Raw genomic sequence first — 14476 nt, 5'->3', positions numbered from 1 at the left:
AAAATCCAGAACTGCAAGGTTTTTGTTGTTGTCACCTTAGTACCAAGCAGAGCACAGAAGCATCTGTTGAACTGAATTATACTTCACCAACTATTACAAGTATTGACTATGGGAATAGTTTACTAGTTTATGAATAATGCTCAGATTATTTAACTGAACTCTTATACATACATGTTTAAGACCTACACTCTAAACAACTTTCATATATGAAATACAGTAGTATTAACTAGTCACCATGCTGTACAGTGAAATAGTATTTCAGTAAAGCTATTAAAATAATAAATAACTACAAATGTTCCTTATTATTTAAATTTCAGTCTGATCCCTTTAGGACACTCACCTCGTTCTTTCCATTTTTGTTATTGTTACCCTGTGAAATCATCTTCTCTAGGACAGCGAGAAGATGCAAAGCTCTCTCAGCTTGGTAAGTTAACATATACAGGTCTACAAGCAGAAAACACACTGCTTGGGCAAATTTTTCTTCTGTGGTGGGGAGCGGGAAATAAAACAAAAAGAAAGATTACAATCCAAAGTGAAGCAAACATCTCAGTCCTCCCTCCGCCCCTCCAAAGCTCTAAAGAGCGAGCGAGGCCTAAGCCTTTTCTTAGATGAATTTCATCACCTAGAGCAGTGGTTCTCAACCTTCCTAATGCCGCGACCCTTTAATACAGTTCCTCATGTTGTGGTGACCCCCAATTTCACTGTTACAAACTGAACATAATTAAAGCATAGTGATTAATCACAAAAACAATATGTAATTATATATGTGTTTTCTGATGGTCTTAGGCCACCCCTGTGAAAGGGTCGTTCGACCCCCAAAGGGGTCCCCAGGTTGAGAACCGATGACCTAGAGCCATGGTGGAAACAACTTGCAATGCCAACAATGCCGTTATATTAGGCATCTTGTGTCCCCTCATTTCATCCCAATAGGCATCTCACCACCTCTCATTTCAGGAAGTCTAGTGACTGAACATCCTTTGGACACCAGCACATGAGATGAGGATTTTACTTTATGTGGAAGGATATCTTAATTCCCATTCCTGCCTGGCTACTTACTAGTTATGTGGCCTTTACATGTCATTGAACTAATTTTTAGACCTCAACTGGCTGACCTGTAAAATGGGGAGAACATTTTACCTGCCTAAAGGCAGGAGGTGGGCCAGGTGATCTCTTGAAGTTCCTTCTAATTCTAAAAAGATCTTTGACTCCGGTAAATATATTTCCTTTCAAGGTGCAGAGATGGGAAAAAGAAATAATTTGATTGCAGACACAAAAGAACCAAGGTGTGGATTGGAGTATATCAGAAAATTTCAACAGCCAAGAGGGAAATATAAAGACAAGAACATCAAAGGAAGAACCCAAGGAAGAAAGGAAGGGTGACCCAGCATGACATAACACTATTTCCTTTCCTTTCAAAGAGAAGATAAAAGGAAAAATAAGGATGAAAAGAAGGCTGCTATAATCAAGAACAGAAAATTTCAGAAGTCCTTAAAAGCCTCCTAGCAAGTCTTCCTGATTCCCTTCTTGCTCTTACATAGTGGCCAGAGCGGTTTCCATTTAAAACTAAAATCAGTGCAGTTAATACGCAAAGGTGGCATCTCCAAGGGCTTCCCTCCAACTCAAACAATAAATCCCGACCCAGGTTACAATACTTTACCTGTTCTGTCCCTGGCTACTTCTGAGCTCATTTCCTACCATTTCCCCCACCCAGCTCGTCACAGTGGCATTCCAGCTGTTCCTCTCGAAAAACAATATCCCCAGTCAAGCTCTATTCTGTACCCAATTTTAGCTTTTCTTCACAGCACTGAACTATCTCACAATATATTTCTTTTTTTTTTTTCTTTTTTTTTCACAATATATTTCTTGTGCAGTGCTCTCTCCCATTAGAATGTAAGCTTAATAAGGGTAAAGACTTTTTTTCTTTCATTCACTGCATCAATCTTTAGGTCCCAGTGTCTGGCCCATAGTATATGCTCAATAAATATATGTTAAATGAGGAATCCAAGTAGTAAAGTTAAAAAAATAATAATTTTCAAAGAAGTAAAATACATTTGAGTACTAATTGGTTGCTAGATTCTGCTCAACCCTAACAGATTAACAGGATTTTAGGAACTGTTCTGGAAATTCTAAAAACCAGCTTTATTTGGGGGCGGGGGTGGTGTGTGTGTGTGCGCAAAACCACATCCGTGCCATCCTTGAAGTATAACTCTGACTTCTAGCTTTTCAGAAGAAAAGGACTGGTCACCCGTTACACAACGCTTCACCGAGGTCTCTCGGGGGCAGTGTGTCCAGCCACCATGCCCTCGGGATTGGGGGAAAGAAGCGCCCTGAAAATGCTTCCCTGGAGCCATAGTAAGCAGCTGTTCAACCAGCTGTCAGCAAAAGGGGGCTCTGTAACTCTCCCCAAAGCATCACGGTGGAGCCACCCCACTACACCCCACCACATGTCCTGAGGGGACCACATCAGCAACCGCGTGTTTATAAAGCAGGAATCTGCATTGCCGTTTTGAATTTAAAAGAAAGTAACCATGGAGAAAAAGACAGAAATGTGAATCACAACTGAAATGTGCTTGTGGGAGGAAACCATTGGTCCTCTCTAACAACCATTTCCTGCGTCCAGCTTTGCTGCTTTATTTGCTCTCTCTTTTCCCTTTGTTCCTACTCTTGAGGCCAGTGATTGTAAGCTAGTTAAGATAACAAAAAAAGCTAACACAGTTCTCTACTATCTACTCTATTTCAGTTAGGCAGTAGACAAAATAAATTACTACGCGGTCCCCTAACATTACAAAACACACCTTCCTTCATACACCACTTAGGTAAGAAAGGATCGGGTACACAACCAAAGAAAACCCCTCGAATCAGCAACTCTTTCATATTAGAAACAGCAATTCTAACAGTTATCTTAAAAAACTGGGTTGGGAGGGTGCTAAAAGAAAACCTGGATTCATCTGAAAGTGATATACTTTTTATCTTTTCTAACCATTAAGAAAACCGGACAGAGCTTTTTTTCCTTTCTTACTGACATGTAATTCTCCGATTTAGGTTATCTGGGTACAAACACCAGAGACCTTTGCAAGTATGAGAAGATATGGAAACTACTGACTTGAAAGATAACATACCAAAAGGTTCTATAAACTGATAAAGTTTTTCACCAACTGATATGGCTTCTGTATACTGCCGCAAATGATAAAGAATGACTGCTTGATTGTAATACAACATGCTGTTTTCAACATCATCTAATCCATCCATTTCTTCAACAGCTGAGTGGACCTATAAAACAATCCACAGAGATTATACTCTAACAACAGTCAGAAAATAAAGCACAAAAGTGAAAGAAATCTACATGAATAAACAGCAACACAGGCCAATGTTTCTTACTCTGAATTTTCCCACATTTTCAACAGGATCTCTAGATTTCAATTACTCTCACACTAAAAAGTATTCCATTCATAATAAAATTCTGTTTAGTAAACTGTTTTTTTTTTCTTCTATTTTTTTATTTATTTTTTATTTTTTTAGTAAACTGTTTTGATGGGACTTAATATTAAGTACCTAGCACAAGGCAAGGTGATTCTCCTTCTTGCCACTGTGAAGATACTAGTATATCTTTAATGCTGAACTGCCAGCATGGTTTCTGGGTTGGATTTCCACCTTGTAGACTCATGGGGAGTGGGCCAAACTCAAAACGGCCTTTCCCATGAGCATGTTACACAGTATGTACACAGAAACTTGGTTCCATTTGTAAAAACAAAAGTAAAATTTAAATGTGAACAAACAATAGCTAACTACTTAACTATGTGCCAGGCCCGCTACATTGAACCTTTTTACAGAGAACACCTCATTTAATCCTCACCATACCTCGAAAACAGAGATAATATTGCCATTTCCATCTTATAAGTAAGGAAACCAGCACAAAAAGCTTAATTATCTTGCCCAAAGCCATATAGCTAGAAAGTATACTTTCTGATTTTCCTATGATGCTCAGGTTTTGTTCCCTTAGTAAAAAGGATAGATTTTTTTGAAGTAATTAACAAAATACACTTTGTCATACATGGTAGTGAAAACAGACTACCAAGGGCTTTACTAGAACCCTAATGTCACCATCTGATACCAAAAGAAAATTACACCACTTTGCATTTTCAAGCTAGACTCTCTGTCTACCCAAAGCACATTCAAATTTGGTATATAAATCTATTTTATTCAAGTAAGAAAACCCAATTGAAAAAAAAATCATATTACATAACTTTCATTTCCTGGAATAATAATTTTATACAAGTAAAATTAATACTAATGAATGTTAGATATATTAGAAATTGTGCTATGACTATCAGACAATAAGTCACATTAATTTTCCTTAACTATTTTTATCCTAAAATTTAGAGAGCATAATAGCTAAATCCATTTGTGTATATTACCTGATTCTTCAGCTGGTTAAGTGTTTGTCTCAAACTATCTGTTGTTGTTTGGTTACTTTTAAAAAACTCAGCTACCGCTGTATTTAAAATTATTTTATAATCATCTTTGTTTATATCTTGTAGGCAGGCAAGGTGTTGAAGACAGGCATCATAATTTCCAGCCTAAAACAAAAATGAAAACACACATTCACAAAACTACATACCAGCTTTAAGACCTATATGATCATTTCCAAATATATTCCACTCATCTTTATTTTAAAACTCTTTAAAAAGATATAATTCCCCAAAATATGCTAAAGTTGTTAGATAAAACAATGTTTATGTCAATTAAGAAACTGTGTGCTCTAGCTGGTTTGGATCAGTGGGTAGAGCGTCGGCCTGCAGACCAAAGTGTCCTGGCTTTGATTCTGGTTAAGGGCAGGCTTGGTTGCAGGCTCCTCCTTGGCCCGGGCCCTGGCTGGGACTTGTGCAGGAGGCAACCAATTGATGTGTTTCTCTCACACCAATGTTTCTCTCTGTCTTTCCCTCTCTCTTCCTCTCTCCCTAAAAATCAATGGAAAAATATCCTCGGGTGAGGATTAATAACCCCCCCCCCCCAACTGTGATATGTCAATCATATCTCAGTAAAATTGAAAAAAAAAGAAACAGAAATGGTGGCTATATATATCCTAAGAATCAAACTCTAACAGTGATAAATGTGCATCATTTCTATAACACATATACACATAAATATATATATAAACTATACCTATATATGTTATAATCATATCTATATATATAAAAGCCTAAGCGACTGCCTGACCGGTAGCTATGACATGCAATGACCACCAGGGGGCAAACGCTCAATGCAGGAGCTGCCGAGCTGCGGTGACTTGGCAGCTGTGGTTCTTGGGTGACGCACCTGGAACCAGAGAGGAGGGAGCCCGATTCCAGGGTGCATCACCTGAGAACCACCCACTCGCAATCCAGGACCCCTTGGGGGATGTCAAAGATCAGGTTTTGGCCCAATATCTGCAGGCCAGGCTGAGGGACCTCACCAGTGCACGAGGGGCCTCTAGCATCTACACTAATAAAAGAGAAATATGTAAATTGGTCATCACTCTGTTACGCCCAGCAGCCAATTAGAGTGACTATGCAAATTGACCCAACAAAGATGACGGGTTAATTTGCATATGCAGGCGCGGAGCAAAGACTGAAGACAACTGAAGACTGAAGAGGCTTGGTTTCTCTGCTGCGGCCAGAGTGGAGAAGCCAAGCCTCGCTGCGGCTGTAGCGGAGAAGCCTAGCCTCGCTGCGGCCGGAGCAGAGAAGCCTAGCCTTGAGGCTTGGCTTCTCTGTTGTGGCCAGACCAAAATCCTGGGTCCTGGGTGCCAGAGGAAAACCGATGCCAGCAGCCAGGGGAAGAAAGGCCTATTGCGCGAATCTTCGTGCAATGGGCCTCTAGTAATATATATATTAATTATTAGTATATATTGGTACATATTGCTAGCAGGGTATAATAGCCAAAGCTAGCCAAGAAAGGTGATGTGATTACTCCACATTTTATTTTCTAGTTAATATACTCTGAATACCAAAGTCTCAAGTTCATCTGCTTACATGTATGCAACTTGATAATCAAATATAAGGTGTGTTTTTTTTCATATTGTTTAAAAATGTCAGAATAGTTAGTGTTTTGACAAACTTTTGGGGTTCTATTTTAAAATACATTCAAGAAAAAAATTGAAGAGACTAGTGAAATGAAAAGGCTGACCCACATACTTACAAGTATAAATTTAAAAGACTTAAAAAAAACGTGTGAGAGTTAAAATGTATCTATGAAAACACAAAAACTTGGGAATGGCTCAAACCATTCCTGATCCTTTACCATAGTTAAACTCTAAAATGTTTTTATTTTAAAACTAAACCTACTCTCTAAACTTAACTCTTTAATTAGTACACACACAGAAAAAGTATAAATTTAAAAATTCAATGTGAAACAATTCATACTTGACAGATCCTAAAAATGGAGCTTAATTAAGGGAAACATTTCTTACCGTGAAAGCTTGGAAGGCATTGGTGGACAGCTCCTTCTCTTGATCAGTGATCCCAGAGGACTGACCTGTCCCTTCATGCTTCTCAGCTCCCTGATCTGCAAGTAAACAGTTTTACACTCCTTTAGAAATAACAGTTGTGCAGTGATGTGTCCCTAGTTTTCTTCTTAATAGTGTTCTTCCTAATGAAGTTGCCAAAGTTAGAGCTCTCTCAACTACAATGACTAATTAGTGTTGAGTAAGAAGCTACTCCTCTACAAACTTAAGAAAAAATTTCCTTTAGCTGCAGCCAAATTCAATGAAAGCCCACCATTATTTATGTAAGGACTAGAGGCCTGGTGCATGACATTCATGCACTGGGCGGGGGGTGTCCCTCAGCCCGGCCTGCGCCCTCTTGCAGTCCAGGACCCCTTGGGGGATGTCTGACTGCCAGTTTAGGCCCGCTCCCTGGCAGTTGGACATCCCCCGAGGGGTCCTTAGTGCTGCTGTGGAGGCAGGAGAGGCTCCCGCCCCCCTGCTGTGCTTGCCAGCCGTGAGCCCTACCTCCTGGTGGTCAGTGTGCATCATAGTGACCGGTTGTTCCACCATCTGGTCTATTTGCATATTAATGTTTTATTATATAGGATTACAGCTCTGCCCATCAGGACATTAGGGCTTAGAATGTTGTGCTCTTTTATTTTATTTTTAAAATATATTTTATTGTAAACAAAATATATTTTTTTACAGAGAGGGAGAGGGATAGAGAATTAGAAACATCAATGAGAGAAAAACATTGATCAGCTGCCTCCTGCACAACCCCCATTGGGGATTGAGCCTGTAACCAAGGTACACGCCCCTGACTGGAATCGAACCTGGGAACCTTAGTCCGTGGGCCGATGCTCTATCCACTGAGCCAAATCGGTAAGGGCTGGTGTGCTCTTTTAAAGATATTAGTTCTGTCCCTCTAGCAATATACCAAAAGTAGGCCCTAGAGACCCAAGGAGATTATAAATACACTAGAGGCCCAGTGCATGAAATTTGTGCACGGGTAGGGTCCCTAGCACCTGCTGACTACAGCCTCCCTTCCCCCGATGCCTGCCACTGCCACCAGGGCCTTCCTTACCCCGACTGCCTGTGGCCACCGCCGGCTGGGGCCTCCCTTCCCCCGGCTGCCTGCTGCTGTTGGCTGGGGCCTTCCTTCTCCCAGCTGGGCCTCCCTTCCCACGGTTTGCCGGCTGGCCCTGCGCCCTGGTTGAACTGACAATTTGCATATTAGGCTTTTATTATATAGGATGTACAATGCCTTCAAGAAGTTTATAATTCAGTTGGAACATAGTAATAACATTTAACAATGAGAAATCTACATTGATAACTCAGAGGTAATTTCCAGGCAAAGAATGCTTTCATAAACTTAAAATCCAAAAGTCAAGATTAACACATTTAAAAAGCTTCCTTAACATGAGTTAAGTGTCCATATACATTCTAAGATTAATGATTCCTGCTCCACAATTTATTATTTTAAAAATTAGATTTTTTCTTCCCTGACTGGGTAGCTCAGTTGGTTAGAGCATTATCCCAATACGCCAAGGGTATGGGTTCAATCCCTGGTCAGGGCACATACGAGAATCAACCAATGAGTGCATAAATAAGTGCCCAAATCAATGTTTCTCTCTTTCTCTTCCTCTCTCTTTCTCTAGTCAATAATAATAATAAAAAGAAGTGATACTTCTGTTACTTAAAGTTAGCAGATAAATTGGCATTTCATTTTATCATTAGCATACAAATAAAGAAATAGAAGAAAGTACAAGGGGGATAATGGTGATGGATGGAGACTTTACTTGGGGTGGTAAACATGCAATACAATACACAGATGATGTATTGAAGAACTATATACCTGAAACCTGTATAATTTTATTAACCAATGTCACCCCAATAAATTCAATAAGAAATTAAATTAAATTTGTAAAAAAGAATTGAGTCCTAATAGGGAGGAGGAAGAACTAATAGTTTAATGGAGAAAGTTTACCAGTTTAAAATAAGGACAGTGTTAAAACAGCTTTTCCTTTAGAAAGCCAACATGCTTGACTGCAAGACTACTGTTTACACCAGAGGTCCTCAAACTTTTTAAACAGGGGGCCAGTTCACAGTCCCTCAGACATTCCACACATGAGCACTGCGGGCCCAGGACGAGTCGGCTGCTAAGCAGGACAGGCAGGGCGGCAAAAACACCCGGCGGGCGGGATAAATGTTTTTGGCGGGCCGCAGTTTGAGGACCCTTGGTTTACACGGTACATCTATTTTACAAAACTTTCAGGTGCACAGGAACAGTAAGAACCAATTACTTCAAAATGTGTAAAAATGGGACACAGGATTTCAGGACCCCAGAAAGCAAAGTATGAGTTTAGAGTGAAACAGAAGTCTCAACTCCATGTCTATTTATTATCTATCTATATAAAAGGCTAAGTGTCCGTCCTTCCCTCTGACCAGTAGCTATGCTGCGCAATGACCACCAGGGGACAGACGCTCAATGCAGGAGCTGCCATGACACGTACTGGCCATTTAAATATATACAGCACCACGGACCTGATGCCCACAAACCAACACTTGGCTTCCCCCAAGTGGGACACAGGCCCTGCCACCACCCCAGAGCGACACCCCACCAAATTGCAGCCAAGACCCCATCAGGCAAAATGCAGCCCACAGTCCAGCCCAGCCCGGAAACGGTCGCTGTGGGTGCTGGGTAATGACGTCATATAGCAACGCCCAGCTTCCTCTACCTAGCAACTAGCCTCCTTGGAGTTTCTTCAGCCCAGGAACCTGACTTGCTTTATATATAGCCAGGTGCAAACATTTTACAGTTCAACCAAATATCTGTGAAGCACGTTCCCGTGCCTCATCTCATTTGATCCTCACAGAAGTCTTGGAGTAGGCAGATAGGAGACTCAGTAGAATCCTATTTTCTTTTTATTAGCAAGACAACGGAGATTTTAGAAAGTTTAGAAACTTGACCCAACTGAAAAGAAGAAATGGTGGAACTTGAAAATGACTTCAGGTTTTCTCTCTGCGTAGAATATAGTCAAACACTGCTACAGTTAAATATTTTACCCTTTCCCTGCCCACGTGATCTACAATAATAATCTGCTCTTTGTTAATATTTACTGCTGTGTTGCTGACAATTACCTGAAAGAGAAGTTGGGGTGCTTCACTGGGCTGGAAAAAGTTTAGCTAAATCAGAAAGCAGGTCTAATTAAGAAAGTGTATGTATGTATGTATATGTATGTGTATGTATATATATGTATATATATAAAAGGCTAAGTTGACTTGCGTATGTGTGATACATATAAAGCTCTCGCTGGCACCAATTGCACACGTGTGCTTCAATCTGTCATTGTTGATTGTGAATTTGGTTAACACTTCCATTGTAGAGAAAGGGCGAATAGCGACATTGAAGTATTTCTTCTAATTAATTTCCTTTCAATGTGCACAAATCCATGCACTGGGACACTAGTCCAATTATAATGAACATAAATACTTAAAAAAAAAATTTTGGGGAACCTAAACTGTTTTAAAAATGTATCTTCCCTCATCATAAGAAAGTAAACTAAATTTAAGACAAATAACAAAAATTCTTGATCTGCTGTCAAGTTATCTCCATAGCTTCTTCAAAAATATATCCTCAAAAAAAAAAAAATGCTGTAACCAGTTTGGCTCAGTGGATAGAGCATCGGCCTGCGGACTCAAGGGTCCCAGGTTCGATTCCGGTCAAGGGCATGTACCTTGGTTGCGGGCACATCCCCAGTAGAGGGTGTGCAGCAGGCAACTGATCGCTGTTACTCTCTCATCGATGTTTCTCTCTATCCCTCTTCCTTCCTCTCTGTAAAAAATCAATAAAATATACTTTAAAAAAATCCTCTCTGGACTAGATGACATTCTTTAATGGGACTTTCTGGGCTCAACTGTCAAAGAGTGATGTATAAACACAGGGCAGAGGGAAATACACACAACTCCCCAAGGTGTTGAGGAATTTAAGCTTCTATCTACTTCCACCAAAGGCAGATTGGCTCATGCGGCCACTGCTACTATCATTATCCTCTAGGAGCTGTAAAAGTCTCCTAAAATCTTCCAGGAAAGGAGAGAAGCCAACTTTAAGATAAATAAATAAATAAGCTAGACTCGAAGGCTGACAAGAGACTGAAATTGTCATTTCTACAGACATTTCAAAGAACTAAGCTCAATAACAGCCTTTTACATGTTAACCAACCATCATTTCACCTACATTCTTTTACATTAAGATATACTTCAATGGAATTTTTATTTTCCTTGTTATCTCCACTTCTCAAGTTTTCTGCAAGAAGTGGGTATTATTTGTATAATCCGTTTTAAAAATGTTTTTAAAACATTCATTTTTTGGTAACTGCTGATTTCTTACCCGTAAGAGTCTGCACGTAATCCCACAATGTGTCTTTATTTGTCCAAAAGTAGTCTCCATTGCCAATTGAAACGGTATATGACCGTTCATCCATAAGCTTGACTTTCCTTCTACTGTGGCCTAATGCACATGGCTGACCTTCTAGGCGCACAGAGCTCTTTGGCGCACAAAACTTGACATTCTTTAAGCCAAAGGGCTTCATTTTGAACCAATCAATTGCCTTTAGGTTTGAACTAAGTACAAAAGAAACACACTGCTTTTTCAAAACTGAAAAAAGTCAGTTAACTGAAAGCATAGACACATTCCATTAAAAGAATGCTAATTCAAATATGATTGGAGGAAGATCTTCCATACAAGCTAGCTAGACTTCTCAAATTTTAACTCCAGTGACGTTCAAGGAAAAAATTTTGTTCCAAAGAAAAAAAGGATTGCTGAGGACGAAGGAAATCTGCAACACTCACAAACTAGTGTTGATGCCTCTAGTGAAGGGAAATTTTAAATAACAAAGACATTTTAAACAAAAATAATTCAGGTTCACCAAAGTCACCATCTAGCTAAGGCTCACAAGCCTCATGTGTGGTTTCCTATCACTTGAACTAGTACAGCCAATTTATAATGCTGATTTCTGTACAACTCAGAGAAGTAACATGTGACCAGTAGTGCTACAGACTTCAGCACCCTGTCCAGCACTGCAGAAATAAACAGAATATCAAGAATCAAGAATATAGCAGCATGCTTTGGGGAAGACAGGCAAAGCAGAACACTACCACCGCCAATGGGTATTTTTATTTTCATATCTGAGAATAGTTTTATGCACAGAAAAAAAGATTTCCTCCGGTTTTCAATGACCGATGCTCTAACCACTTAGCAACACCAGCCAGGGCTCTTTTTTTTTTAAAAAAATTGAGATATAATTGACATATTAACATTACATTACTTCCAGATATATAACATGATTTTGTGTATATCCCATAGATTTCTTCTCATTGCAAATGGAAGATGTTCCTGTCACCATCTTTACAAATTGATCAAATTTAGCATCTAAGAGTGACAAACTGACAATATGTACTTTATAAAAAGTATTCAGCTTCACCTACAGTGTATCTTACAAATATATTAACCCTAAATCTAATTAAGCCTGTTAAAATAACTTTTAGTTTACAGAAAATACAGGATAAGGAACTAAAGGATGCCAGGAAGAAACAATCAGAAAAATCCAGAACGTAGGATGTTCTACAAGGCAACCAACTTAGTCTCTTAAAAAAAAAAAAAAATCATGGGGGAAAAAAAAAAGGAATTAAGAGACATACCAAAATATAATATATGAATCTTAACTGGTTCTTAATTTGAAAGGCACAGTTTCTTTAAAGTTTTATGGAACATTTTTGGTTCAACTGGGGAAATCTGACATATTCAAATATTAGTTTTCTGAAGTATAATGGTATTATGGTTACATAGGTAAATGTCCTTATTTTAAGAAATGCATGGTGAAATATTTAGAGATGAAATATCATGATGTCTGTAACTTCTCCAGAAATGACTCTTAGCTAGAGATAAAGGAAATAAATACAGCAAAATGTAACAATTGGTGAACGAGGTGGTGGTTATATGGGTATTCATTTTATTTTTTCAATATTTTGGTTGTTTGTTAATAAAAAGTTGAAAAAATATCAAATGAGCACAGATATTTTTAAAAATATATTTTATTGATTTTTTACAGAGAGGAAGGGAGAGAGACAGAAACATCGATGAGAGAGAAACATCGATCAGCTGTCTCCTGCACATCTCCCACTGGGGATATGCCCGCAACCCAGGTACATGCCCCCAACCGGAATTGAACCCGGGACCCTTCAGTCCACAGGCCGACGCTCTATCCACTGAGCCAAACCCGTTTCGGCAGATTTTTGTAAGTATGTATGGTGACACATGTTAACTAGACATACTGTGGTGATCATTTTGCAGTATGTACAAATATCAAATCATCACATTGTACATCTGAAACTAACGTAGCAATTATACCTCAGTTAAAAAAAACACACTAACCTATATTGAATGCTTACTGCATTTTTCAAGGAAAAGAGAATATCCAACTATAAAGTTGTGTGACTCTATCAAGGATGTTTTTTTCAAGTCAGTGTGAGGTTGGGTAGGCCAAGAAAAAGTCTGGAAGAACACACAAACTTATATTGGTTATCTGGAGAGAGGGAAGATAGAGGACTTCATATTTTTTTAAAATATATTTTTATTGATTTCAGAGAGGAAGGGAGAGGGAGGAAGAGATAGAAATATCAATGATGAGAGAGAATCATCAATCAGCAGCGTCTCCCCCTCCCCATGCCATCCTGGGGATGAAGCCCACAACCCAGGCATATGCCCTTGACTGGAATCAAACCTGGGACCTTTCAGTCCGCAGGCTGATGCTCTATCCACTGAGCCAAACCAGCCAGGGCTGGACTTCATTTTTTTTTTTTTTTTTTTTTTTACCTTATACACTTACTACTAAAAAGTTTTGGGTGTTTTAAATAAAATAAAAAATACCCTTGCTTAAAGTTTTTCCACTTTTAGTCAGTCTGGCTCAAAATTTCAAAGCCCTCCCTTTAAGTACTCATCTCCTGGTTTCGTATTATTCACCTGGTCCTGTCTTTCCCTTGTTCATATCATCATCAACCTTTTCCCATTAAGCCTACTACTGTCATCCTCATAGTCCAAATTCTCAGATAAATTCAAACCTAGGATTTTGTTTTCTAACTCCAGCCACATTCTCCTTTCAAATAACTATCAAAAGTAAAGTAAAAAATGATACTGGTTTTAGCCTTTTCTGGTGTGACTCAGTGGCTGAGTGTCGACTTGTGAACCAGAAGGTCATGGTTCGATTCCCGGTCATGGCACATGCCCATCAATCCAATCAAGGTTGCAAGCTCGATCCCCAGTAGGGGGTGTATAGGAGGCAGACCATCGCTGTTTCTCTTTGACTCTCAAATTAAAAAAAAAAAAAAAATTAAAATGATATTGGTTTTATACCGCCTTTATATATTATATAGGGACACAAACCTTGTGAACCTTCCACTGCCCTTCAATCTCTGGCTTTGGTTGACGCCCCATCTACCCTCGGACACTCCTCCCTTTACAATTTGGTTGAAATATAACTCAGGGTGTGAGACTGCTGGCTGATCAGTCACTGAGAGGCCACTCAACCTAGAAAGACGGGTAAATTTGTTCCCAGGAGGTGAGTCTTGACCAATTGGAAACAAAAACAGAAGGAAGCTAGACAGATAAATGATCCCTTTTTTCTTTCTCATGAGCAGTTTCTCCTGGAAAGCCTTTAAGAAAAATCCCACATGCAAGTGACCGACTAGGTCTCTTCCCAGCTCGAGGTGAAACAGTGGCCAGGGATGGAATGTACTGCATCTCCCTCTGCCTTATTCCTTCTCTCCATCCCTTCCACTTCCCTGGACTTGCACTTTCCAAATAAAAAGTTAGCACCTTAATTTGGGTTCTGCTTCCCAGAATATGTGGGCTAAAATACACACCTTACCTCCTTTTGATCCTCACAAGCTACAACTCTGTGAGGTAATTAAAAAGCTACTAGGAATAAAGAAAGAACTATTAGCATCCCTATTTTA

General features: G+C 39.3%; 1 protein-coding gene across 4 annotated transcripts in view; it reads right to left on the bottom strand.

Moving 5' to 3' along the window:
• Nucleotides 1-14476, bottom strand: part of CNOT10 (CCR4-NOT transcription complex subunit 10) — a 50800-nt gene that overhangs the window by 31716 nt on the left and 4608 nt on the right. For 3 of the 4 annotated variants that reach the window (XM_059664156.1, XM_059664155.1, XM_059664154.1), the window contains exons 2-6: nucleotides 13901-14048; nucleotides 6449-6538; nucleotides 4416-4577; nucleotides 3120-3270; nucleotides 341-483 (exon numbers count right to left, since the gene is read on the bottom strand). In XM_059664156.1, coding sequence (XP_059520139.1) covers nucleotides 341-483; nucleotides 3120-3270; nucleotides 4416-4577; nucleotides 6449-6538; nucleotides 13901-14048 — 694 coding nt within the window. Of the gene's footprint in view, nucleotides 1-340; nucleotides 484-3119; nucleotides 3271-4415; nucleotides 4578-6448; nucleotides 6544-13900; nucleotides 14049-14476 lie in introns of all 4 variants that reach the window. The other variant, XM_059664157.1, reaches the window with a different exon arrangement.

This window comes from Myotis daubentonii, chromosome 14 (genome assembly GCF_963259705.1).
Source record: "Myotis daubentonii chromosome 14, mMyoDau2.1, whole genome shotgun sequence".
Taxonomy (NCBI): Eukaryota; Metazoa; Chordata; class Mammalia; order Chiroptera; family Vespertilionidae; genus Myotis; species Myotis daubentonii.
This window is presented reverse-complemented; position numbering and strand designations above follow the sequence as displayed.